The following is a 26,664-nucleotide window of genomic DNA, read 5'->3' as shown; positions in this document are numbered from 1 at the left end:
GCAATTTCAAACACTAGATGGGTTAACTATTATAGTTATTATAAAGATTAATCACTACCACCACGGCAAGATACTAATTTATTCAACGAAGTAGGTTCAAATGTTTTGTTCATGTAATCAGCCTAACTGAAGCATTTAACTCTTCTAAGGAAAACAGTGAATCAAGTACAAGTTTACCTGAACAAGAATCATATTCAGTTTCCCGATATACACCTTTTCCTTCTAAAAAAAGAAAAAGTTTAGGTTAAACGAGGGCCTAAAATAGGCATAATAAAAACGTAAGCATAGGAAACCCCTGAGAAAAAAAATAATTGCCTACCTATTGAAAATAATTATGCTTATGTGTTTGTGGGTCTGTGACAGAGGTAGGTTTTATGTGAAGATTCAATATTTAAATGATTTTACAATGCCACCATAATCTCCAAAAAAGCTCTTACCTCTACACAAGTTGGATCAGATGACGTCTTGATAATGAGGCCAACAACGTATTTTTTTATCCCTATTAAAAAACAACAACAACAACAAAAAAACCCTTTTATAGCATGCTAATAAATCTTCAGGGGGGAAAAAAATTGGGGGAGGAAGGGGGCAAACTACAGTCAGATAATATGCCTAAACCCACCACCAATGATGGTGTTTGGGAAAAATTTAGTGCACTACTTTAAATTTTGAGGTTTTATTATTAATCTTTACAAAATATGGATTTAAAAGTTACAAATTATCTCTTAAGATAGTCTTTAATTCTATACCACCTAAGTACACCAAACCTGTGATTTTGAAATAAAAAAAATATAAAGGACTAATGTGTTGTTCATGGAAATAAATACAAACAGCAACTTATTTTTGCAGGTTGAAACTGCAAACATCCTGAGGATGTAACTTTGTAAGTATTATGAAGAAGTTTACGTAAAATATTTATCAATAGAGACTTGGTATTTTTATCCTTTCCCAATTTATTTTAATTATACATTAAGCTAATCCTGGAAATGTAATTTTAACTTTCCCCACACTACAATGTAGAAAAAGAGTTAAGGAGGAAGTTGTAGTGTTTTTTACTCAAGAACCCCATAATAGTACATACTATTCTTTAAATAGTCAAGACTCTGTACCTTTGATTTTAATTTACATCATTATGAATTTACAGAGCATCTACTATAGGTCCACTTAAATTTTAAAGTAATGCTGTGCACCTGCATTAACATACACAAAGGGTCTGAAGCAGGATCCCTAATTGAAGACATCTTTATTTCCCACTACATAAAATAAAGACTGTTTTCACATCTTTTTAATATAGACTTTGCTGCCAAATGATTTATACACATTTTCCATTTTCAAACCTATCTAACTTTGGAAGTACAGATAAGAGTTCGTGAAACCATGTGTCCAAACCCTCATCTAACAAACTGGAACACTGCACTCAAACTTTTGTTAAGAAGGAATTTGCTTACAAATTTACCTGTAAGAATTAGTATCAAATATAGACAACCTCAAGACAACAAATGTCTTAATGTCATAATCTTTATGAGTTTAAGTATTAAATTCACTGTTTTATACCTATGGTTCCATTTCAATGGTACTTGAAAACAATTTTTTTTATTAATTATGTTATGTAAACTGGCCATTTCCTTTAATGTCCCTATAAAAACAATCTTAAAAAAAAAAAAAAGGAAAACAACACTAATCAGCCCTTGCTGTTGTGGCTCAGTGGACTGAGCAACAGCCTGCGAATCAAAAGGTCACCGGTTCTATTCTCAGTCAGGGTCCATGCGTGGGTTGTGAGCCAGGTGCCCCAGCTGGGGGAACGCTAGAGACAATGGATCAACCTATTTCTCACACATTCATGTTTCTCTCCCTCCTTTTCCCTCTAAGAAGTAAATAAATAAGATCTTAAAAAAAAACAAACAACCCAAACTTTAATCATGAAAATCATTTTCCAAACTGTGAGAAAATTGTTAGTATAAAAAAAAGTCAAACATGGTAATAAAAATATAATTTTAAGTAGTATCAACATTATGGTGTAACATTTAAAAATACTGCCTGCCCAATTCCCTGGCTGGGTGGCTCAGTTAGTTGGAGCATCATCCCATACACCAATAGAAACCCCTGTGAGACTGATTCCTGTATTGGAGGAAATCGATCCATGTTTCACTCTCATACTGGGAACAAACAAAAACAAAAAACAAACCAATAAACACGGTGAGGATTTGGGGGTGGGGAAGTTTTTTAAAAAATTTCTTCACTGATTGTTACATACACATACAATGTAATGAAAACTATGCTATTTACATTGTTAAGTCTCTTCCACATTAGGCAAAGACACAATACAAACTGCTGCAGACAAGACCCACCAATGAATGCTGAAACGAATGGGGCATTACCTTCAGGAAAAATGAGTGTTTATCTGCATAGCCTCATATTTTCTCCCCAATATACTTATCACCAGCAGGCACCACCATAACCAAATGATAAAGGTTAATAACAAGCAAGCAAACACATCGATATCATGTATCCCCTGGTTTTGTGGACTGAGGACACAACATCACATGTGTGGCATTTTTGCCTTAAAAAACATGAACCTAAACTAATATACACTATACAAAATAATTGACCAGAACTCAAGTGTCAAAGGCATAGAATCAGGAATTAAGAACTGTCACAGATTAAGAGACACAAGTAAATGAATTATAGAACAGAGAAAGACCATTAAACAGAATATTTGTGAAGTTCAAATTAGGGTCCACAGTTAATATATTACTGAACCTATGTTAATTTTGGGTTTCGCCATTTTATTATGGTTATTTAAGTTGTATCAGGACAAACTAAAAGGTACAAGTGCATTCTGTACATTCGTTTGCATTGTTTCTACAGTCTAAAATTATTTCAAAATATTTAGATGCTTAGTAAACACAAAACCAGGTCTAGTTTTAATAAGGTAATTTTTAAAATGAAACAATTAGGGGAATCCAATTTACTTTTAAATGAGCACTAAATTATACCATTTAGGGTAACTCACACAATAATCTCGTGTCCTCAATATCTGTAAGATCTAATCAAAACATAATTCTGGTATTGTTAACCTTTCTGTTCTTTACACTTAAATTACTATCATTAGGGCCCTCTGAAAATAAAGGGCAATTCTTAAAAAAAAAAAAAAAAATAGAGTAAACATTCCTCTGAAACCTCTTAATCCAGGTTACACAACTTTAAAAATAGAAACAAAAATACAGCCTGTTCTCTGATTACATGACTGACAATACCATGTAATAAGAAATTTAGTAGTTTTCTTCTAAATCTGCCACAAGAAACAAGACAATGTCCAAAACTACTACCTCTATTTGGAATGTGTAAGATTTGGAGGCTTTTCTCAGCCTCAGACAATACAAAACAAGATCAGACAGATCTTTCCACTTTTCTGTTATTGATTAAATCATTAATTATTCTCACCCTCTTTTCAGGGGCTTCTAAAATTCACTGTAAATGGAGCAAAGGGTAAAAGATGAAAACAGGAAAAAGGCAAAGCTCAAAAAGTGGAAGATTCCCACAGACAATGAAGTCTCAGTTTAATGTCACTTTACCACAATCAGCACTTCTATCCCTTCAAAAGACTATAACTATATATAAACAACACCTTTTTGATCAAGTACTACTGACTTTTTAATTACCTGTCCAGAATTTCCTACTACTGGGTACCAGAACTTACTTGATCAAGCACCGTAACTCCTTCCCCAAATCCCTTCCTATTATTTACCCCAATTTTTTAAAAACGCAGCTCCATTATGAACAGCTTTACAGCTGTGAACTGCACCTTAAAAAATCTGCAATGTCATGCATATCAAGATAGAAAGGCCCAATGTTTATAAGCAGCAGAAAAAGCTGTTTCTGAGATATAACAGAAAACATCTAAGATTTAACAGAAAAAGACATATTCCCAGTGTCTTTTTCTTTGTGCCAAAGTACTTAGTGTCTGTCAGTTGCATAAATGACAGTTTGTACAATTTATTAAATGTATTACTTTTTAACTTTATTGATTTTAGAGAGAGAAATATCAATGTGTTGTTGTATTTATTTTTGCATTCACTGGTTGCTTTTTGTACGTGCCCTGTGAGGCATCGACCTGTAATCTTAAGGTATAAGGACGACACTCTAACCAATTGAGTTATCTGGCCAGGGCTAAAACAAATTCTTCAAACAAGGTACTCCCCTTTAAAGACCTCATATTCATATTCAACCTAGTGGCAGAGTAGGTGGAAATGACACTTGTCTCCTCCAAGAACCATGAAGAATTCATATTCAGTAAGAACCATTATTAATCTGAAATCATCCATTTCCAATTATGTGTATGTGAAGTGTAAAGTGACTGGGTGTTAAGAAGGTTTTTATTCCAGCAGCTTCCCAAGCTCTTCCTTGGGAATCAGGAAAATTAAAAAAAAAAAAAAAAAAAAAAAAATCACATTTTCTCAATGAATTTTAATTTTTATGTCTGACAAGTTCAACTATGTTCTTACATGGTCATTATGTCATCAAATTTTTCAAAGAATTCATACAATGACTCACCATATGTATATCCATCGGCCTCCTATACTGTTCTTCTCAATGAATAAAAATATTCACCTAAGTTTTTAAACTTAACCCTCAATTTATTGAAAGGTGTTACTTTTTTAAAGACTAGCCACTTTTAATTTCTTCAAAACAGGATCACTGGAAGGCAGCTTATAACATGAAAATTTTTCCAAACCGAACAGTTTATGCATGTATTTTTTGTAAGAGGAGACCCTAAAACACCCAGATTTTCATTATAAAAAATTGTATATTCAATTTTCAATTGCAATTATGATATCCAACAGAAACACATGCAGCCGGGTAATAAAGGGACTGCTTTAAGATGAAGAGAGCGAGGAACACAGGTAAAAACGGGAAACATGAGTAAGTACCTATCAATAATAACCTTAAATATAAATGGATTAAATGCTCCAATCAAAAGACAAAGGGTAGACGAATGGATAAGAAAACATGACCAGCACAATGCTACCTGTAAGAGGCCCAGCTCAGAACAAAAGACCTACATAGACTGAAAGTGAAGGGTTGGAAAAATATTACTCCAAGCAAACAGGACAGGAAAAACAAGCCAGGGTAGCAATATTTGTATCAGACAAGAGACTTCAAAACAAAGGTCATAAAAAGAGACACAGAAGGACACTTCATAATACTCAGTGGAAGAATCCATCAAGAGCAACAGCATGAGTATTACGCTAAGTGAAATAAGCCAGGAGGTGAAGGACCAATACCTTACGATCTTCACCTATTAAGTAGAACCTAATAAAAAAAAACAAACAAACAAGTGAGCAAAAAAGAACCAGAAACATGGAAATAAAGAACAAACTGACAGTGACCAAAAGGGAGGGGGAAGGGGGGGATTAAAAGTGGAAGGTGGGGAGTGGGTAGGGCAGGGGAGAGTAATGGGAGAAATGGGGACAACTGTAATAAAATTTTTTTTTAAATCGTGTATTTATTCTTACGCTTAAAATTTCAGTCACCTTCAAAGTACTCCCCATGTGATGCAATACATTATCAAGACCTTTCCCCCCACTGCTCAAAACATTTTTTGAACCCACTGATTTTGAAGCCTTTCATAGTGCCTCTGCTGTATTTTTGTTTCCTCTCTCCCACGTGAGCAAAGTCTTTCCCTTTGAGGACATTTTTCCATCGAAGAAACAAAAAAAGTCATTCAGGTGGGGCATGGGGGTCATGCTGGTTTTGGTCAGAAACTGCTGAACATGCAGCACGGTGTGGCCAAGTGTGCTTATAAATTACCCATCATTAAATGGGCAAATGCATTTAAAGTGTCTTAAAAAAAAAAATTCACTGAAGTCGAAAGCAGCCTCTCACAACAATGCCACAGATGGGTTCCTTGAACACTCACATAGAGTGGGGAAGTCTGTATAACAAGGGGCCCTCCAGGAGTAAATTCCGGGTTTTTCTGGGTCTCCCCTTGTATAATCCAACTATTTTCTCAAAGCCAAGGAAAATGTTGACAGTCTCATTGCAAATACGAAGAGCAATGTCTAGTAGTCAATATAAAATAGTAAGTGGACAGTGTCAACGTCAGCTAGCTAAACAGTTTGAGTTTTAAATAAATTCCATCCTGACCTAGAAGCTACATTTATCTTTCAAGTTTTTTTACACAGCAATAAGCAGTATCAACAATCTGATTCCTCAGGAACATCTTTTAATTATATACTTGATACGGTAAAAAAAAAAAAAAAAAAAAATGCATTGATGCACCGAATTTTCATAAAGAGGATTCACTAAACCCCTCTAAAACTGAGAACTTACTGTGACAATATATTGACGGTGACACTCTCATGGAAGCAAAAGCCGTACTTTCAAGATTTAAATCATAAGAATTATACACTGGCATCTTTATCTAGCTACATGGTAATATTGCCATGCAGTAAGTTTTCACCCTAATACAGGATCCTACTTATTAATAGAAAACTGCATTCCACTGACAAACTGTAAAACACATTAAGTAAGACACACATTCTGATTACTCTTATTCACAGTGGCTAATACTCACATACGACTGAAAATGGAACATCTTAATACACTATTACAAAAGTACAACTACAAACAGGCAAATTGAGTTCAATCTGGTTTTGACCATTGTGCAATACTTTATTCATTTAAAATACTTGTTTACAAGCTTTAAAAATGTAAAATGGTAAATCTCTCCATCAAAGCCAAGCAAAAATGATAGGCTCTTTTCCTGTGTCATAGATTTATTACAAACATCTGCCCATTTGAACTACCTACACCTATCATCAGAAAGACAGTCACTAAAATACAGGGTGAGAGGGTCAGCTTTAGCTCAATTGGTTACTTTGTCATGGCAGACTTAATTATTGCATTATTTTCCATACAAACAGCTCTAAACCTACTTTTGACCCACCCCACATAGTGCTCTTAAATAGCTAGCCTCTTTCCCTTATTGTATGAAGTAATACCAAATACTGTTCCATAGTCACTCAGTGGAATGGTTTTGAGAACCAACAGCAAAACAGCTAAAAACAATTCAAAAGCAGGGGTTCTTAACAGAGGGCTCCCACAGATAGGTTAGAATCAGACTAACTTATTGCCTACAGATTTAGTAGTTTTAAGAGGAACAGATCTATAGTAACTGTTATCTTTCTTAAAAGGGTTTTATGGCCTCAGACACTGAACTAAATGATTGTGCAGTATTGTGAATGTAGTTACCAACACTGAATTATACACTTAAAATGGCAAATACTGACATACATATTTTATCATAAGAGAACAATTTTATTTTATTAAAGATTTAATATTTTTCCAATAACCATAAAGCCCCCACATTTATTAAAATCCACCCTGCTTTAATAAAATTTGTTTGTGTTTCCTATTGCTATGTCGATACAAGCTAAGTACAGTATTAGGCTTTGCTAGGTTTCAAGTAAACATCTCTTACGGAAGTTCCACATAAATAGGAAACTTTGGAAGGACAAAACTACTACCTTAACAAGAAGTGGTAGGAAATTATTTTCTGTCAAATATGTATGAATCTAAAATGTAATATAGTATTTAAATTACTGCCTTGTTCTTCAGGATATGAAGTAATCACAAGATGAAGATCTTGATTATACTGGTGGTTTCATGGGTATATTCATTCATAACTCAAAATTTACAAATCACATACTTTAACACAGTTTATTGTATGTAAAATTTTACCTCAATAAAACAAAAAAGTGCAATTGCAACTAATTTTTAATAGCCAGTATTACTTAAAAGCAACATACTGAACACGTGATCTTTAGTACAATGGGAGATCTTATGCATGGGAGTGACCCAATTAGTTCTGTTTTAAAAATATCATGCTAAATCCTTTGTGGTGACTATATTGTAACACACAAAAATGGGTACTAAGGGGCCTAGTTAGGAAGCTATTGCAGAAATTTTAAAAAGATACCTTGAGCCTAGTATATGGTTATCTGGAAATATGAAAAGAAATGGAGGTATTTTTGTGGAAAAAAGATTGCCACACACATGCTGTAGTTTATTCATACTGAGAAAGTAGATGCACAGAGGACTTTACAAACATTACACCTCTTTGTATCCCAATAACCCAGTGAAACACTCCAGATTCAAGGAGTTTATAAATTACATAGCTCATATAATAAATTAACATGTGCCTCATTCCATAGGAAAAGCACTACATAAAATCTCACGGGTTAAGGGCTGTGGTCTGTCAACTTCCCAAATTACAACAAAGAAATGAATAACTCAGAAATTTTGTCCATCTACCTGTAAGTCACCAAATTTCCAAAATGGCCGACTATAGTTTTATCACTTCTCTTTTCAATGTCAGCAAATTCACATCTATCTCATAAAATGATCTGTAAGCCATATATCTTAATAGATAAAACAGCCTTTGGTATGAATTTTAAAGAGAGAGATACCTTTAAGCAGATAGATTATAATTTCGAGGAGGAATAAAGGAGTCTTTAATTTGTCTCCCCACCCTTACCTCTTTATGGTTTGAATGTCCTAAACAAGCACAAAAATTTTAAAAGAGATTTTAAAAATTCACTCCCTTTCTTATTTTAGGGAGGGGGAAGAGAGGAAGAAAAAGAGGAGAGAAACATCGATGTGGGAGCAACATTTCAATTGCTGTCACATGCCCCCCAACTAGGGATGTGGGGCAACCCAGGCATTGCCCTGACTAGGAACTGAACCAGTGACCTTTCAGCTTGTGGTACAACACCCAACCCATTGAACCATGCCTGTCAGGGCACAAAAATTATTTTTAAAAAGGCAGGGGTAAGTTACTTAAATAAATTTGATGTGCAGTCAAGACACGAGATTGAGCATCACTGCCAATCCTGGTATGCCATTAATTACTTCAGTGACTAGCAAACACTCCCTATCTGGAAACTATTCCACTTCACATATTAAAATTTCCCCTTCAGCCCTGACATGTGTGGCTCAAGTTGGTCAGGCGCCCTCCTATAAAGCTAAAGTCTGGCCAGTTTGAGTTCTGGTCAGGGCACATGCTTAAGTTGCAGGCTTCAATCCCAATCAGGGCACAGGAGAGACAACCATCAATGTACCTCTCTCATATCAGTTTCTTTACCTCCCTATCCTTCTCTAAAATAAAAAAAATAAAGTAAAAATTTCCACTTCAATTTATGTCAAAAATACTGAGTTCCTTTGTAACTCAACCATGTAAATACTCACTTCAAAACTTAACCTCAGCACACCACGAAATCAGGAAATCAAGACAGATCAACTTAAGAATCAAGAGCAAAAAAGAAGAGTCTCACAAATAATGGGAAGACAAAAAAATACTCCCCACTCGAAGGGAAAGGAGGAATCCCCACAAACTGAACTAAATGAAATAGAGGCAAGTAAACCATCAGATACTGAGTTCCAAACAATGGTTCTAAAGAAGCTCAGTGAGCTCAGAGAGAATTACAAAAAACTACAGGGAAACTATGAGGAACTTACTGCAAACTCTATCAGCATGAAAAATGACACACAAACTATCAACAAGAGACAAGAGGAAATGAAGAATGCAATTTCTGAATTGAAGAACACAGTAGAGGGAATCAAAAGCAGGCTCAATGAAGCTGAGTACCGAATGAGCAAGCTGGAACACAAGGTAGAGAAAAGCTCCCAGAAAGAGCAAGAAAACGAAAAAAGACCCAAAAATAATGAAGAGGCATTTAGGGAAATGCAGGACAACCTGAAACCTAATATCTTCAGTATAATAGGGATACCAGAAGGAGAAGAGGATGAGGAAGGCATAGAGAACCTGTTTGAAAAGTTAATCATGAAAAAGTTCCCTAACTGGAGGAGAGAGAAAGTCACACAGGTCCAGGAAGCAGAGGGTCCCATTCAAGAGGAACCCAATGAGGCCCACTCCAAGACACATCATCATTAAAATGGCAAATATCAAAGACAAACAGAGAATCCTAAAGGCAGTGAGGGGGAAACAGGAAGTAACATAGAAGGCCGCCCCCAATACTATCAGCTGACTTCTCAAGAGAAACCCTGTGAGCCAGAAGGGAATGGCAAGAAATATTCCAAGTCGTGAAAAGCAAAGGTCTGAAACCAAGACTGCTCTACCCAGCAAGGCTCTCAATTAAAATGGAAGGTGAAATAGGGAGTTTCCCAGACAAAAGAAGGCTAAAAGAATACATCTCCACCAAACCAGCACTGCAAAGTATGCTAAAGGGACTGCTTTAAGATGAAGAAACGGTTTTTATGAATACCTAGTTCCTTTCAGAGTTGCCAATACTTGATACTACCAATAATTCCAACACTCATAATCTGATTGTGACAATGATTTTTTTAAAATTATTCCTGCATTATTTGTTGAAACTAAACCTGTTTTTGTATATATCTTTCCTATTTCTATTATTTTTTAAAAAACTTTGACTTCTTGGTATTCTTTATCCATTTATTGATTAAAGGTTTGCAGAACTTTTTTCCCTAAAAAAATAAAACAAAAAAATCCCCCTATTAACCACATTTTATGTGTTGCAAATACTTTCCTATTCTATTCCTTACCCTTTAACTTTTTAAAGTATGTATATTAATATATAGTCTTAAATGTTTAATATAGTCTTATTGTCAATATTTACTTTATAGCTTCTGGGGTTGAATATTTTACTTCAGTTCATGAAAAATATTAGTTCTATTTTCTTCTAAAATTCCTTAGATTCTGTAGATTTTTAACTCACCTCAGTATTTCTTGTATAATGTGTGAAATAGGGCTCTATATTTGTTTTACTTCAAGTAATAGTGGTCTATGCACCTTATTTGTTCAATAAACCTTATTTTCCCCATTGATTTGAAATATCAACTTAATTATATATTATAGTTAGATACATACCTTTGTCTCTAGAATGCTCATTATATTTCACTGATCTGACTGATTATTTCTGTGCTGGTGTCATGTTGGTTTAATTGCTGAGACTTTATAATGGGTTTTAAATTTTCTAGGTATTTTATAATTAACTTTGACATTTAAAAAAATAAAATAAATCTGCGTTTAAGAAAGAGAGAGGCAGAACTCCTATCTTTTGTGACAAATGGAATTGGAGAATATTAAGCTAAGTGAAATAAGCCAGTTGATGAAAGACAAATACCATCTCACCTATAAGCGGACTCTATTCAACAAAATAAACTAATGAATGAAATAAACCACAGGCATGAAAACATGGAGCAGACTGAAAGTGACCAGAGGGGAGGGGGAAAGAGGACAGTGGTGGGAAGAAGGGGAAGGGACTAGACAAAGAACATGTATGAATGATCCATGGACATGGACAACAGAGTGGGAATTGACTATGGTAGAGGGGGGCGGAGTGGGATGGGTGAAGTGGGGTAAAGGGGTAAAAACTGAGACAACTGTAATAGAATTAACATGATTTATAAATTAAAATAATAAAAAAAAATGTAAAAAAAAACCCCAAACCCCTTAACCTCAAAGATACTAATTTTTAAAAATATATTTATTTATTTTTAGAGAGGGGGAAAGAGAAAGAGAGCGAAATATCAGTGTGTGGTTGCTTCTTGCATGCCCTCTATGGGGACCTGACCAGGCCCACAACCCAGTCATGTGCCCTAGACTGGGAATCGAACTGGCAACCCTTTGGTTCGCAAGCTGGTGCTGAATCCACTTAGCCACATCAGCCAGGGCAAAGATACTAATTTTATACACATGTAGTTTAAAAGAGCAAAAATATTGGGAAATTTCATTTAGGTCCTTAAAATAGAGGAATGAAGTAAATTGGGTAACTCAACAATATAAAATTCAGTGACTGAATACATATATACCGACACCTATATACGAAGCGGTAAGACTGCAATAAATATTCTCTGATCCCTGACACCATTAAGCTAACATTCTGGGGGACAGGAGGAAAACAATGACAGCCAAATGTGATAAATGTTACAGTGTGGAGGGTGAAGGAGACTCCAAATAGTAAATTTTTTCTGGTCTAAAGCGAAAATGAGAAAAGCCAGAGCAATGTACTAAATTTTCTATTACATAAATCTAAATTTATTAAAATGTTTTATTATGAGATTGTGTCTCCCTTGGTCATTTTTAAACTAAAATGTTACTTGTTTTAAAAAATATCCTTAATTGTTACTTGTAAGTAATTGTTACTTGTGTGTCTTTTGCTGACTGTAATTATATTCATCTGTAATCTACTGGTAAAGGATATACTAAGAGAACACCTAGCAAAATACATCTAACCCAGTCTAGAATTGTCAGAGATTGTCCTGGCAAAGTGCTTTAGACAAGATGCCCACATTAAAAATACCACTGCCCTAAAAGAACATGTGAAGATTAAAATATGCTTATGGATAAGCACTTGAAATCAGATAAAAATAAATTACCTAGATTGGGGGGGGGGGAATGTACAAAACTTATTCTGGTTTGTTATTGTGTAGCCAAACCAATCTTTTCTTTAAAATACAAGCATTGCAATTTGTGTGAATAAGATTGTCTAAAGGGCCCAACTGAGTTAGTATCCCCTTCTTATAGCACATTCAGAACTCACTATATACTAATTTAATGTTCATATAGTATTTTATCTTTTGACCCATAGCACTCTGTTTGAAGGACATTTATATAGTCTTAATACCTAACAGTGTTTTGTACGAAGCAGATTAATATATGCCCCAGATAAATAAATATATATGCTATAGATGTACATAGTAAAAAGTGGTGGTAACAGCTTCACAAGACATGACAGTTAAAGACAGAAGAAATGTACAATATTTGGGGGATTACACGAATTCATTTCCTATACCAAAGTTACTTAAAATTAATGCTCAGAAATTTAGCCTATTTTGCTAAATACAAAATCCGAAGCCTGCAGAAGCCCCCCAGGATTAACAGTAAGAAGATTTACAGGTTCTGGCTAGGTAGCTCAGCCAGTCAGAGCATCATCCCAATACGCCAACATTGCCCATTTCATTACCTGCTCAGGGCACATGCAAGATCAACCTGTGAATGCATAAATATGTGAAACAACAAATAGGTGTTTTCTCCACACCCCCCCTACCCCAAATCAATTTTAAAAAGAGTTTTATGCCTTGACTGGTGTAGCTCAGTGGGTTGGTCATCATCCTGCAACTAAAATGCTGCCAGTTCTATTCCTGGTCAGGGCACATGCCTGGGTCGCTGGCCAGGTACCCCGGGTTGGGGGCATGCCAGACTAGAAGCAACTGACTGATGTTTCTTGTGCATCTAAGTTTCTCTCCTTGTTTTTCTCTCTCCCTTCCCCTCTCTAAAAATAAATAAATAAAACCTTAAAAAAATTATAAAATATAGTACTGAATTTATTTTCCAATGTTTTATGAGAGCAATTACCTCAAAACATGCATCATTAAATCCATCGTGCAAGGTTGCTGTTGCGTATGTAAATCTAGGGTTCACTAACATTCTCTGGGAACCATTTTGCATGGTCTTCCAACAATGAACCTCTCAAAATACCCCTAGAAATTATACCACACATTTTCCTCCATGGAATGTTTTCACTGACAATGGCAACCATAAACGGGTGATAAAGTAACTTCAGGTACTTTTAGAAAGTTTACACCACACTTAATCTTAACACTACTGCTGAAGGAAAATGCACAGAAAAATGTGATTCTAATAAATATTTTTAAAATAAATATAGCTTGCAGAGAAATAAAGAAGCTTCTCACCAACACAGAATAGGAACACACGAATTATACAGAAGTTTAAGTCAGGCAGAATAAATCACCACCCCTTGACTGTCAGTTTTTTCAAACTATGATAAGTTTGCAAAAGTAAACAGTCTTATGCCCCATCGAAGTATTTTATATTGAATACTTACATATTAATATATGGGAACTCTCATGATTTCAGAATAACCATTCATACCATTCCTATTCATGTAGAAAGCTAAAAATGTCAAATCCTCAGGGAGACCACTAGCCTCTCAGTTTTTCAATAACAAATATAACCATGACTTTGTTAAGCTAGTTAACTTTCAATCATTTAAATGTAAATGTGGAAAAGGTTATGGAAGATCATCTAGCATAATCCTTATGTGGTAAGAAGCAAGGATCTAGGTGTTTCTATTAGAAGCAAGTGGGAATTACACTGTAGTAAAATGGTACTATAAAAAGTAAAAAGTAAACATTTTCTTTTGGTTTCATAGGCCATGGCCAAAGTTAAATTTGAAGCTTACACCAGGGGTATCAAACACCATAAATAAAAGGAACATGGACAGCATCGAAGTCCCTAAAGAGTGATGGGTAAGTACAAAGGATCTACTTGGACCACATAGTCAAACTGCACTTAACTTCCACAGTGACAGAACATGATCTAAAATGGTTTCAACCCAAAATAAAAGAAATAGGAGTCTCTCTTTTGGGAGGGACAATTTCCTCTTGCTCTATCGTTATTAAAAAAATAAAATTATTTACATATTTATTTGTAGAGAGAGGGGAAGGGAGGGAGAAAGAGAGGGAGAGAAACACTGATGTGAGAGAAAAACACTAACTGGTTACCTTTCGAACATACCCAACCAACCAGTGACATGTTCCACAATCCAGGCAAGTGCAATGACCTGGAACTGAACAACTGACCTTCCATTCTGCAAGATGATGCTCAACGAAATGAGCCACGCCATTCAGGGCCTACACTATCATCCTTAATCTTTGCTTTCTGGCATATTAAAAATATTGGCATTAAAGCCTGTCTTATTTACCTCTAAACATGCAAGATAGATGTCAAGATTTAAGTTAGACTAGCTGAATAAATCTGGGTCACTATTCCACTATAAAGGTGACATGAGAAAGTAGGCGAAAGACAACATCTTAAAGATCAATAGTCAAAGAAAGGGGACTATTTTACATAGAAGAAAATGTAGCATACCCCATTATAAAGTCCAGACATCTATTTATATTTTTCAGAGATTAAAAAGTGATATAAAGTAGGCAATAAAGGCAGTATGTGAAAAATGGAAGTAAATGCAAAGAATTCCAACAGACTAACTTTACCCCAGGGTTTCTTGAACTACGACTATTTTTACCAAAATACTAGAGGGAAAAGTTAAATGCAGGGTAGGGTAAAAGGAGCTTTACAATTATTTGTGTGGAAAATAATATAATAATTAGCCCTGGACGGTGTGGCTCAGTGGATTGAGCACTGGCCTGCAAACTGAAAGGTCACTGGTTCCCAGTCAGGGCACATGTCTGGGTGGTGGGCCAGGTCCCCATTTGGGGACATGGGAGAGGCAACAAATCAATGTTTCTCTCACACTGATGTACCTGCTCTCTCTCTTTCTAAATACATAGAATCTTAAAAACAAACCCCCCCCACCCATAATAAAAAATTATTTCAGTTTCATACAACTATAAACGTACCTTTTTGCCCCACCCTGTATTAACACCAGCCATCAATACATCTTCATGTTCTGTTTCCTTATTTTAGATGTCAACCTCTTATAATTCAAAAGGTAAAGGTTTGTTATATTTTTTAAAGAAAAGGTTTTTTTCTTTGTTCTTTCAAATTTGTGTATTATTCCATGTGTTAAAATATTCATTACCTGTCAGTTACTGTCTGGTAAATTTAAAATAATGTGTAAGGGCACATACTCAAATATCATTTGCTTCAGGCATGGTTCCAATATGAGTTGATACATATTTTCCATCACAATATTAATTGTAAAAAGTTTGAACAGTTTGGTCTCCTCTTCCCAAAAGACAACCTTATGAACAACCTGCCTTGCCACATGATAAAATAAGTCATCTCCATTAGCGCATAAACTATATTCAATACACCTGCCACGCAAATACTCAACTGTAATAAAACTGCCAGGATTAATAAAATTGCTCAGAATCTACAATTCTGTAAAACCTTTTCCTACCTTCACACTGGTTCCTCGGAAGAATCTTCCACCTTGTTTTTATCACATTTTCCAAAATTTGTAGTCCATAATACTGAAAATTGGATAACAGAAGTATGTGAATATACTGCTATAAGACTAGCAACTTTCAGGATTCACAAATGGACAGACATTCACATTTACATCTAAAGTTTCAAAAACATTATGCTACCAAGTTTAATTACATATATTAAACAAGGATCTATTCACCCATATACTGAGTTTTCATGCATTTTCCTCATTTTATTGTTCATTACTCTATTTAACGTCCTGCTGTTTATACATGCTCACACCAGGAAGAAGAACCAAATAAAAAGCCCTTTTGCAGCCAAATGGGCTTATCTGTAGAAGGAAAAATATCAGCCAGATATGAATTCACAGCATAAATGACTGCTCAAAGGCTCAAGTACTTTTTAACACGACCAGGCTCCTAAGAATTTAGCAGCTTGGATGCTTGCTCTCAAGCTTCCTACCATCTTCTAGGAGTTGTAAGCTCTTGGCCAAGCTTAAAGTACTGTCACATATACTTTCTATAGAAAGTGATAACAAACATCACTGGTGTGTTAACTTAAGGAGCAGCAAGACAGCCCATGGGTTTTATTTTAAATTTTAACCCCACCCTTATAGTTGCTATTTCTACTAATTTAAAGATAAACTTTTGTGCACAGTCAAAAATAATATACAAATGCCTGTTGCAATCTGTATCTACCTTTCAGGTATTCCTAAATATAAAAGTTACAACTAAAAATGTAGGAAACTTAATAAATAGATACCACTTTCAAGCCATTTTTTCCCTCCTGCTGATTACTCACTCTAAATAGTCAAGAATGTTTATGACAATTTATAATACTACAGGGGTTAAAACCCAAAATTATTATCATGACCAATTAGTGTGGATACACAGGAGGAAGAAAAAGGACAAAATTGTTGTGGTATGTTTCTACCGTTTGAATTAGGGAAGAATCAGCTACAATACCTGAAAGGTAAACTCACTCACATATAGACATAGTAACCTCAGATTGCAAATTTTGGCTGAGAATAAGAGTTCATCTTTAAAATGGTTAGTCATCACACAATAAAATAGGAGCATTAGTATTTCAACCAAAGGGATCATGTGAATGAATGCTCATTTTATTCAAAGCACAATATAGACTGTCCCAAACTACACTGTGCTCAAACAGTAAATGTTTTTGCTGTTTTCTTTCTTTTAACATTTCATACTTTTCAGGAAAAATTTCAACTGAAATCCTACATTTGCGTAACATTCCTTAAAAAGACTTCCAAAATAAAAACAAGGCCAAAGCAAATTTCTGAAAATACAAATTTGATGTCAGTGAAGTTTCATAACCAGCAGTAAATAGTGAAGCTTTCTATCCTCTTTATCTATACTTCTCTTAGGTCTAGGTCTCAGGAAAATGTAAATAAAAGCAAAAACGGAAGTTTCCGATAGACTGAAATTCTAAACTAACTTTAGAAAACATACTGCTCTAAAAACTTTAATTGGATAGACATGAAATCAGTCTGTCCAGTTTTAAGAAGTCAAAACAATGTATGTTACTACATGGAATATCCTCTTGCTAATTCTCAACAGATTAAAAAGACCTTGAAAAAATTATGAAACTAGCCATAAATGTACCACTAAAAATTAATTTTTATAACATTACCATATTTTAACCAATGTTTTATCTTACACTTAATTGAAAGATACACTCTTCATTATATTTATTTACTTCCTTTATGTGACACTTTGTTACATAAATTACTAACCTCTAGTCCTTTCTCCAACTGTAAAAAGGTAGCATAAGCTTGCAGAAGATAAACTCATTTTTGCTTCTTTCTGCCAAGGGGCCTGAGGCAGAAGCCCATATTAGCTTTTCACTAATTAGGCCAAAGGAATACATAGATCAGCATCGTTATCCTAAAATCCAATCTCTCCTAGACATCAAGGCTGTACACATGAAGAGAATTCACATTTCTTTGTGGAGGGGGGAAAAAAAAGTCTTGATTCAAAAATCTCTAGTGACAGCCAAACCCTGAAGGCCAATGATAAATGACTACTTTGAAAATATCGAAATAATCTAATCACTTTAAAGAATTGTATTTCTGCTTTAACATCTCAGGATTCGAGAAATCGACTGCTGAGTTATGAAGAGGGACAGATAACAGCAAAGACTAAATGAAAAAAATACATGAAATGATCCCTATGGTAGAAATTTCTACTGAGCCCTTAGAAATGCTTATTTTATGCATTGACTTCCCCTTTCCCCTCCCACCGCCCATGAAACAAAAACAATTGATGAACAGAATTCAGTTAAAGGGAATCAAAAGGGTAGACCTTGTGGAGGCCTGCCGTCAAAGCCTAGCTGTGTCAGTTGCACAGGAAGACACCCCTTTTCTTCCTATTACAAGCAATCAACATAATGGAACATTATGATTAATATCAGGTAGTGTTAACATCTTTAAAGAAAAAAAAAATGATTGCATAAAAGCCAAATGTCATAGTGCATAAATTTAGCACCAAATCATTTGCAATTTATGTAAATTGAAGAATTCTTTACCTGTTGCTTTCTTTCTGTTCCTCTAATCATCTCATTTTTCACAAGACAAATTTGAGTTTTTAAAAATACTGTTGATAAATCAACTTAAACATTAGTAATGTCTGTCAGTATAAAAAGCAAAATTTACCAGGCAAGCAAACAGGCAAACACTGTTATGTTACTTAAGGTTAGCACTTTGAGGAAGTTCTGAACTGTATTTTTGCCCTAAAATTTACAAGATGTCAAAACTAATTAATATTTAAAAACTGTCAATTAACACAGTCTGATTTCAGAAACAGATGCGAACATGGCTATTTTCTGTTTTAACACGATGTATACCAAGTGGAGAAACCTTGTGTGTATTAAACAGAATGCCATGCATGGTTATTTTATTACGTTAATGCAGTTTAAAGAGAAGTGTGAATCATCAAGCCTAAAACAGTCAAAACACATTTTGATCAACCCTTCTGTTCAAACTTAAGAAAAAAGGACCCAATTATAACATTTTCAATCGCAAATAAAAACTGAGTGCTGTCCCATTAAAAGCATTGGTACTACAGAGTAGGGTTTTACACTGCCCATACAACTTGGTGTTGGAGGTGCCTAGCCTGTATTATATTGATTACTTGCCCAAAATTCCTGGTGTTATGTTTCATCTCTGAATAACATTCAGAATTAATGCTACTTAGAACTATATACGTAGTCTAAAAAGAAAAGAAAAAAACCCCCAAAAAACAAAAAAGCCACCTTGCATACTAGTCCCAGCTACAAAGCTTCATAATTCTTAGGACTATTTGCAAGAATTCTGTTTAAGACTAAATTTCGAAATAAGTTAACAATATTAAATGATTTGAGATAACAAATGCTCATACTAAAAATGAGATACCTTCCTCAAAGTTTATGACTGGAAGAAAAGAAGAAATAAATGGATTTTAAAACCACCACTTGCTTACTTTCGTGTTCATATTCTGTGAAAATTCCAAAATTGTGTCAACTCTTGTCCATGCATCAGGATGCTCCTTTAAATGTGTCAGTACTTCTTGAGCCATTCTTTGCTAAAATATTATACAAAAAGAATTTTTCAGCTTACTTGTTCTGTTGAATCATTTATTAAAATGGTATTGAGCAAGGCACAAATCCTAACAAGACAGTGATTCTACCAACTTTCAGGAACACTCAAGTAATTAGTCTTCATGGAAATAAAGCTGTGTTCGTTATCCCTCAAACTTCAATTAAAAATGGGAATATTCATTCATTTAAAACAAAATAGTCTTTTTGGGGTAATATGCTTTATTTGGTATTCTCAAAATTGAAATAAATTTCAACCAATGTTAACAAAGATCTACTCTGACATAAGTTCTCAGCACTTGCAATCAACCAAAAGCAACATAGAAAAATTCATCTAATTAGACAAATTACATAATGGTAGAGCTCTGCTTTACAAGAGCCACAAAGCTATCTCTAACAAAATTTATCTGTAAAAATGTATTGCACTGGAAGACAAATATAAACTAGCTCTAAGTAACACTATAAATATCAAATACCACAGCTACATATAGATCATTAAGATTAAGACTCGTAGACTTTAAGTATCATCTCCTAAACTTACCTGTTCCCATTTTTTGAATGTCCTCTAATTTCGTGTATTAAATCCTAGCTCATTTTGAAAACTCTTTTCAATTTTTAAAAATGCAAAATCAAGAAATATTAAACCCATGCAGCCATTATCTAGAGCATATTTGTTTTTCTTTTAAACATTAACATCTAAAACTTATGGAGTTCACCCTTTTTATAAGTTTCTCGAGTGTCATTTCCTTCCTTTGTTCCTTCTTTAGAGATAATCACTTTCTTGAATTTGTTCTTTTCCTGCTCATATTTTCAGAGTATGTGTATGAATTTCATAAAAATATAATTGTGAAGTTACTAAATTTTATATAAATAGTATATTATATAGAATTCTTTCTGCAATTTGCTACTTCCATTTGATATAGCCCCACACCCCCTACTTTACTGAGGTATGACCGAAATGGACAGTTATAAAAATGTAGCCAAGTTGACATTTATCTAGTTTTTTTAAAAATCAGTATAGTTTGCCATGTATGAGCAAAGGATGTATTTCCATTAATGTTTTCCCCCCAAGATGTAACAGCTTAATCTTTTCCACCTTTATTGGCTGTTTGGTAGCTCAACTGGATCCTCCTTAATTATTTTTTTCACATATTTCTATCACATGTTGTGTGCCAAAAAATTTAATGGTTTTTAAATGTGTCAATTACCCTTCCATTAGACTATATTTACTTGTTCAAGTGCATAAATCTATGGTTATAAAACATCAAAAAGGGGGTAAAAGAAACATACTTATTTTCATCTCTGACAGACATCTCATAATCTCAAATTTAGCTTTTATTTAAGTTTACCCCAAAAAAGCCCACACAAAACTTATTCCTACTTCAGCTTTGATGTTGAGATTTTCCTAAGTTGCAGTTATAATATCACATTCATGATTTCCCCCATTAATCGCCAGCAACATACCTTTATTGTTTTCTTTAAAACATTAAGTAAAACTAAAGTTAGAGTGGTTCTGTACCTTGACAACACCACCAGAACCATCATGGAGCTTAGAAATATCAGCTGCCTGGGTTTCACCTGAGGGTCTGGGGCTAAAGCTACAGTTTTAAGTTTGGAAAATACAATTGTACATGTATTTTTTACTTGATTTCATTAAGAGACTGATAACTTAAGGGGCAACACTTGTACTATATAATAACTGACAAAAGGCAGAAAACAAAAGGTAGGAAGAGTAGTGACATGAGTTATCTAGGGCTAAAGCACATTTTAGCAGTTTTGATTCTGTCACTGAATCTCTAAATATTCATTTCTAACTAGACATACACTTGACTATAAAATAGTAACAAGTATCAGGAGAACAGGATATATTTTTAAAAAATCCAGGCTTAATGAAGTTATTTGGTCAAGATACTGTCACATCCTTTGAAGTGATAAGCATTCTACATAAGTGAATGCTTTCCACACTATCACCATTTCAATCTCTGCAAAAATCATGTATGTTTCCCTTTAGTTTTTCTCGTAGTTGTGGTTTTACTCTCCAAAGTTAATGCTAGTATTTCCACACTAGTGTCTTTATTTTTCCCTAATCCCACTATCCTTATAAAATCTTCTTGTATTAACTTAAAACTCCAGAGAGGTTAACAAGACACAAAAGGAAAATAAAGAGGGAGAAATATCTGGCATCTCCCTGTGTTACTAACTGAACATTGAAAGCATTCTAGTTGCTAAGCAATAGCTTAAGAGAGTTCAAGACACTTAACATAATATTGGAGAAAATACCCAACTCTTTCCTATCTTGCTCCCCCCACCCCACTGCCTACTTGGCTAAAAATAGAAAAATGCTTTAACAGAAGATAGTCCTACTGTTACAGCACTAAATATCGTACTATACCTCCCCCATAGAGGTGGAAGTTCTGCCTATAGATTTTATTAAAAAGCCATCCCTCTCCTCCAAAGTTACGCTGTCCTTTTTACATAAACGACGAGTTTACATCACATATGCCTGAATCTTCACACTTCCAAATGTACTCTTTAAACAGAATTCCTTCTAAGTATCAGACACTATTAACAGGTCCTAAAAAACCTCATCATTAACCCTCCAATCTCTTGCAAAGTAGGTAATAGTTTGTAGATTAGATACTAAATGACTAGAAAACTTACTGGGAATAAAATTAAGATAGCTAACACTAAAAACATGTTTTCCACTTCTCTGTATTCAAAACCAAGAACCCCAAAAAAGGTGGTTATGAAAAATAAGACTGAACTAGAAGTTTAAGGACATGATTCTTAGAAAAAGAGTTCTTAACTGACTTTAAGCTCTAAACCTCAGTTTCCTTATCTATAACGAACTTCAGTTTATTGATTATGTTTATGCAACTGATTTGTCACATGACATCTAAACAAAAATCTTTCTGGGAAAGTTAATTTTGCTTTTGCAAGTAAAAAATATTTATACTTTTCTAAACTTACTATTTATTAGAAAATCAAATTTAAAGCAAATAAAAAATAGTTCAATACTATGAAACATTACTAAAAGTATAGTATTATAGTTTTCATTATAAAAATTACCGCTACTTCTGTTATACGCCTAAAGAACACCAGTCTCTTCATTTATTCATAATACTTTGATATTGTAAACCAAGTTAAAGAAGAATTAAACAGCAGTAACTGCATGATGTGAAAAAATTAAATGTCAACTTTCCTAATGGCTAGAGATTTATGCCTCTAATATATTCAAAGCTGAGCCCAACTTTACTTCATATTTCACCCTTTTATACTTTCTTCAAAAGCAGCTGCTTTGTATACACACGTTAAAATGAAGCTTAAAGCTCCATGTTGAATGTATAGCACGAGGAAACAACTACATGGTATGTGTGATAAATACATATAAACCCTTTCAGGAATGCTTTTGGAAACAAGAACTCTGATCAATAGCTCCTAGGACTATAAAACGAACAACGAGCTTACAAAAATCACTGCAGAGTAATTTTTCCTCACTCATACAACTTCCACAGTTCCCTTTCATTTAAAATTCTTTTTTTTATTAACAAGAATTTTTATCTAACAGAAAAGAAACTTACTCATTTAAAAGCCTTGAGATTAGCTTCATAGGTTAAAGTTTCAAGATTGTCCAGTTTCTTGTAACATATACATTTAAGACAACTTACAACATTCCTGCCTCATCTATCTTTCAACTGGGCGGAACCCCTTACAATGATCAAAAACAGATTATGTGTAAGATAATTCTCTACATTAACAGTACCATTTTCATAAATGCTAAAGTTCAAATAACAAAGATGTTTGGTATCCTTGGATTTTTAAAACATGTTTGTATCTGTGAAGTACATGTGTAATTTAAACATTTCAAAGATAAAAAAAATCATGTTAACTCCAAATATATTAAATATACATAAGGCACACAATCTTTCCTATCTACACATTTCAGTACATTGTGTTCTTTTATTAAATGGAGTAAATGTTTAAGAGTAATAGAACAAGTGTAAGAATAGTATTATCCCGCTATGTCAAAAAATTTCTTTCTCTAGACATTTCTCATTAGAATATATAATTCTGAAATAATACAAACTATGGAATACTTTTCAAATGGCAGTAATTTAAAAATAAAATTATATTAAAAATCCAACAACTTTGTTACACTGCAATGTTGTAAAGTTTTGATCAGCTACTTTACCTGGGCTCCTTCTCCATGGTATAAGCAATTCACCACATTGTCTAAAAGGTTGATATCCAGTTTTTGGCTGAAATCGAGCAGCTGACGAGCTGCATGGTCTGCTAACATTGTCATAATTGCTGGCATAGATAACTGAAAATAAAAGAAAAAAAGGGTAAGATCTATGAAATTTGTATACCAGTCAAAACTTTCTACTCCTTATTTTACTTCAACCTTGTCCACACAAATAATGAGTGTTTTATAGAACTTACCTAAAAACTGAGATAGTAAAAGTAAATAAAAGCTGAAGTTACTTAGCTACTCCAGAACCATATTATTATTAGGGTTTATTCAACTTTTCTCAGAGAAATTGTACTGTTCTTTACTAACATTTATTTAAAATTACCCTAAGGTTATTAAAAAATGAATCTGTTAAAGACTGATACAGTTAAGGGGACGTGTCCCCCCTTTCATAAGCAGGGTGTTCTAGTTCAGTAAAATTTCACTTCCCCTCATTTCACATTACCCTCATTTTTAAGGTATGCTTAAAAGGCAAGAAGATGCTAAAAATTAAAAGTGGTACATTAAGTTTTGCTATTGTATGTATCAATGATTAGCAGGAACTACCTGTCTAACAAATTTGGTACCCTTAACCTCTAAAATAAAGAACTTAAGTTTCTACACTCAATTATCCCAGCTATATTTATTTCTTTCAACCCTCAGTGAGTTTGGGGATTAAAATTACAAGTATACAAACTCCCTGAATATATGGTCTGGGGAAAAAAAAGTTATGGTAATATGCCAATCAGGAACCCCCCCAGCCCCGCCCCCCCTGCCAAATTTCCAGGTATTCATTGACAAGGTAGAAACTGCAAAGCTTGCCAACTATTTCCCAAATAAAAACAAATTCTATCACAAAAGAGAACAAGCCTCTTCACCTCAAAAATGTACTGGTTAAAACCTACTGGTTCATATGCAATATTATCTATCCTTTTAAGAGGAATTCACTCCAAGATTGGCACACATCCACATTTTAGATACCCAGCCATTATAAAAATCTTTCTTTTGCTTTTTCTTCAAAGCCAGTGCCATTTAAGTCTGACTGGCTAAGCCAGTACTCCTTAACGTTTTTGGGTCCAGATGTCTTACAGAGGATGATGGCTACTGCCAAATTAAAAAGCTCACAATTTTGTATACAATTACAAAAGATTCTGGACACTGAAATCCAGGCATGAAACCTCAGGTTATGAACTCCTAGCTCACTATATTTAGACCCAACAAGGTCAGATGGTCATCTCCACTTCTCCCCCTCATAAAAACCTTCCAGGATCAGGAAATGGGTGACTAATTTGATTACGTTTGGACAAACTAGCTGGATAGGAAAAAGGCTGTATTTCTTAGCTATTTTATAGCATTTAAAAATTATCTTAACGATAATAGCAGCAAATTCGATTTTAACGCAAAAGTTTTATTTAATGATGTCAGTTAAAATTAGAAGCTGAAAGATGAGTCGGTAAAGTTAGACATAATGTAAAAATCAAGATATGAAAATTTGAATTTTTATTTCCCTTAAGTCTTGATCATCAACGAGAGTAAAACTGTTGAGATTTCAAAAACTTTCGTAGCAGTTATTAAACGTGGTATACACAACAAAAACCTTTGATCTAAATACTAATACAAAGTTGAAGCTGAAAAGCAATGTCCACAAAGCACCAAGATCTACATATCGAGTTTTCGATTTTTTTGGTTAAAGATTGAACGAACTCTCCTATTTAGCCCTATGTATCATTTGATAGCCAAATCAAAAAATAAAGTGACTCTAAAGTTTCATTTTCAAGTACTTTGTCCACTGAGTTTTTCGAGCTAAACTATTGCGAAAAATCAGACTTAGAATACAAACTTGCGTTACATACATAAGAGTTTTCTCATCTTTAGAACTAGCGGCTATCTTCGAAATGACCTACCTATTCCTGAACTGGACATAGTACAGAAATGGCGGCTTTCTGGCCAATGCCAAGCACATTTAGTCCCCCAAATCAAATAGCGTCCCAAACATTCTTTCCACTAACAGTAGTGTCCCACACCCTTACAATATACAACCAGGCAGATAAACAGCCATAGCAAGAGGTGAAACCACAAAGGCTTTCCTTTTCTCTTGGAACACTCAATCCTAAAATCCACTCACTGGATAGCATACACAAGGGATTATCCAGCTATGTGGTGGTGACTCCACAAGTGACTACCAAAATACCTTCAACTGCCACTTCAAACTCAATAGGCAGGCTAGCTACCTACCGCCAGCTCCCATCCAAAAACAAGAAAAACAATCGTTGGTTAATAACTACGTATTAATTTAAAAAAAATTTTTTTTAAGTAGCTACAAGGAGAAAGACTGCTACCTTAGGGTGTGTGGGCAATTACTTGCTTCATTCAGTAGAAACACACCTCACTAAGGCCCGCCCTCCCCTACCCACCAGAACCGATTTGCAGCACTTCTAACTATAGCATATAGGAGCCCGCACTCACCCCGCCCATACTCGGAGGAGGCAAAACCAGGCGCCCGAAGTTCACCGCCCCATTCTCCATGCAGCATGGCCTCTGCGTGATCTGAAGAGGTCCCGGCTGGACAAATCTTTAATGCTTCCTCTACTACACCACTTCCTCCCACCCACGCCAAACTCCAGACACATCGGAATAAAGGAGAATCAGGGCATCATCCACTATACAGTACTAGCAGTAAAAATTCGATCACAACTCTCAGGCCGCTGAAAACAAACTACAGCACGTAACCCCATTTGCCATATCCTTGAAAAATCAACTAACCTTTTCTTCTTCTAATCCTACTGAGGAAAAAAAAAAAGGGAAAAAGAAAAGAAAAAACCCTCAAGATTTTTGAGTTTCCCCGCAGGAGCAGGGACTCACTCGGCTGCCCCTCCCTCCC

The 26,664-nt window shown here is 34.6% G+C and overlaps 1 protein-coding gene across 3 annotated transcripts in view; it reads right to left on the bottom strand.

The window, feature by feature from the left end:
* The window catches only part of XPO1 (exportin 1), a 42,111-nt gene extending 15,466 nt beyond the window's left edge, over positions 1-26,645 (bottom strand). Inside the window, exons 1-6 of one of the 3 annotated variants that reach the window (XM_054575402.1) lie at positions 26,547-26,645; positions 23,745-23,876; positions 19,438-19,539; positions 15,930-16,002; positions 438-499; positions 178-222 (exon numbers count right to left, since the gene is read on the bottom strand). In XM_054575402.1, coding sequence (XP_054431377.1) covers positions 178-222; positions 438-499; positions 15,930-16,002; positions 19,438-19,539; positions 23,745-23,870 — 408 coding nt within the window. In that variant the 5' untranslated portion in view covers positions 23,871-23,876; positions 26,547-26,645. Of the gene's footprint in view, positions 1-177; positions 223-437; positions 500-15,929; positions 16,003-19,437; positions 19,540-23,744; positions 23,877-26,122; positions 26,194-26,249; positions 26,340-26,546 lie in introns of those variants that run through there. The other 2 variants (XM_054575400.1, XM_054575401.1) reach the window with 2 other exon arrangements.
* Between the last annotated feature and the right edge of the window lie 19 nt (positions 26,646-26,664).

The sequence above is a fragment of the Pteronotus mesoamericanus genome, unplaced genomic scaffold (genome assembly GCF_021234165.1).
Source record: "Pteronotus mesoamericanus isolate MK-2021 breed Mesoamerican mustached bat unplaced genomic scaffold, CSHL_Meso_final contig_291, whole genome shotgun sequence".
NCBI lineage: Eukaryota > Metazoa > Chordata > Mammalia > Chiroptera > Mormoopidae > Pteronotus > Pteronotus mesoamericanus.
The sequence above is the reverse complement of the archived record's forward strand: the minus strand, read 5'-3'. Positions and strand labels throughout refer to the sequence as shown.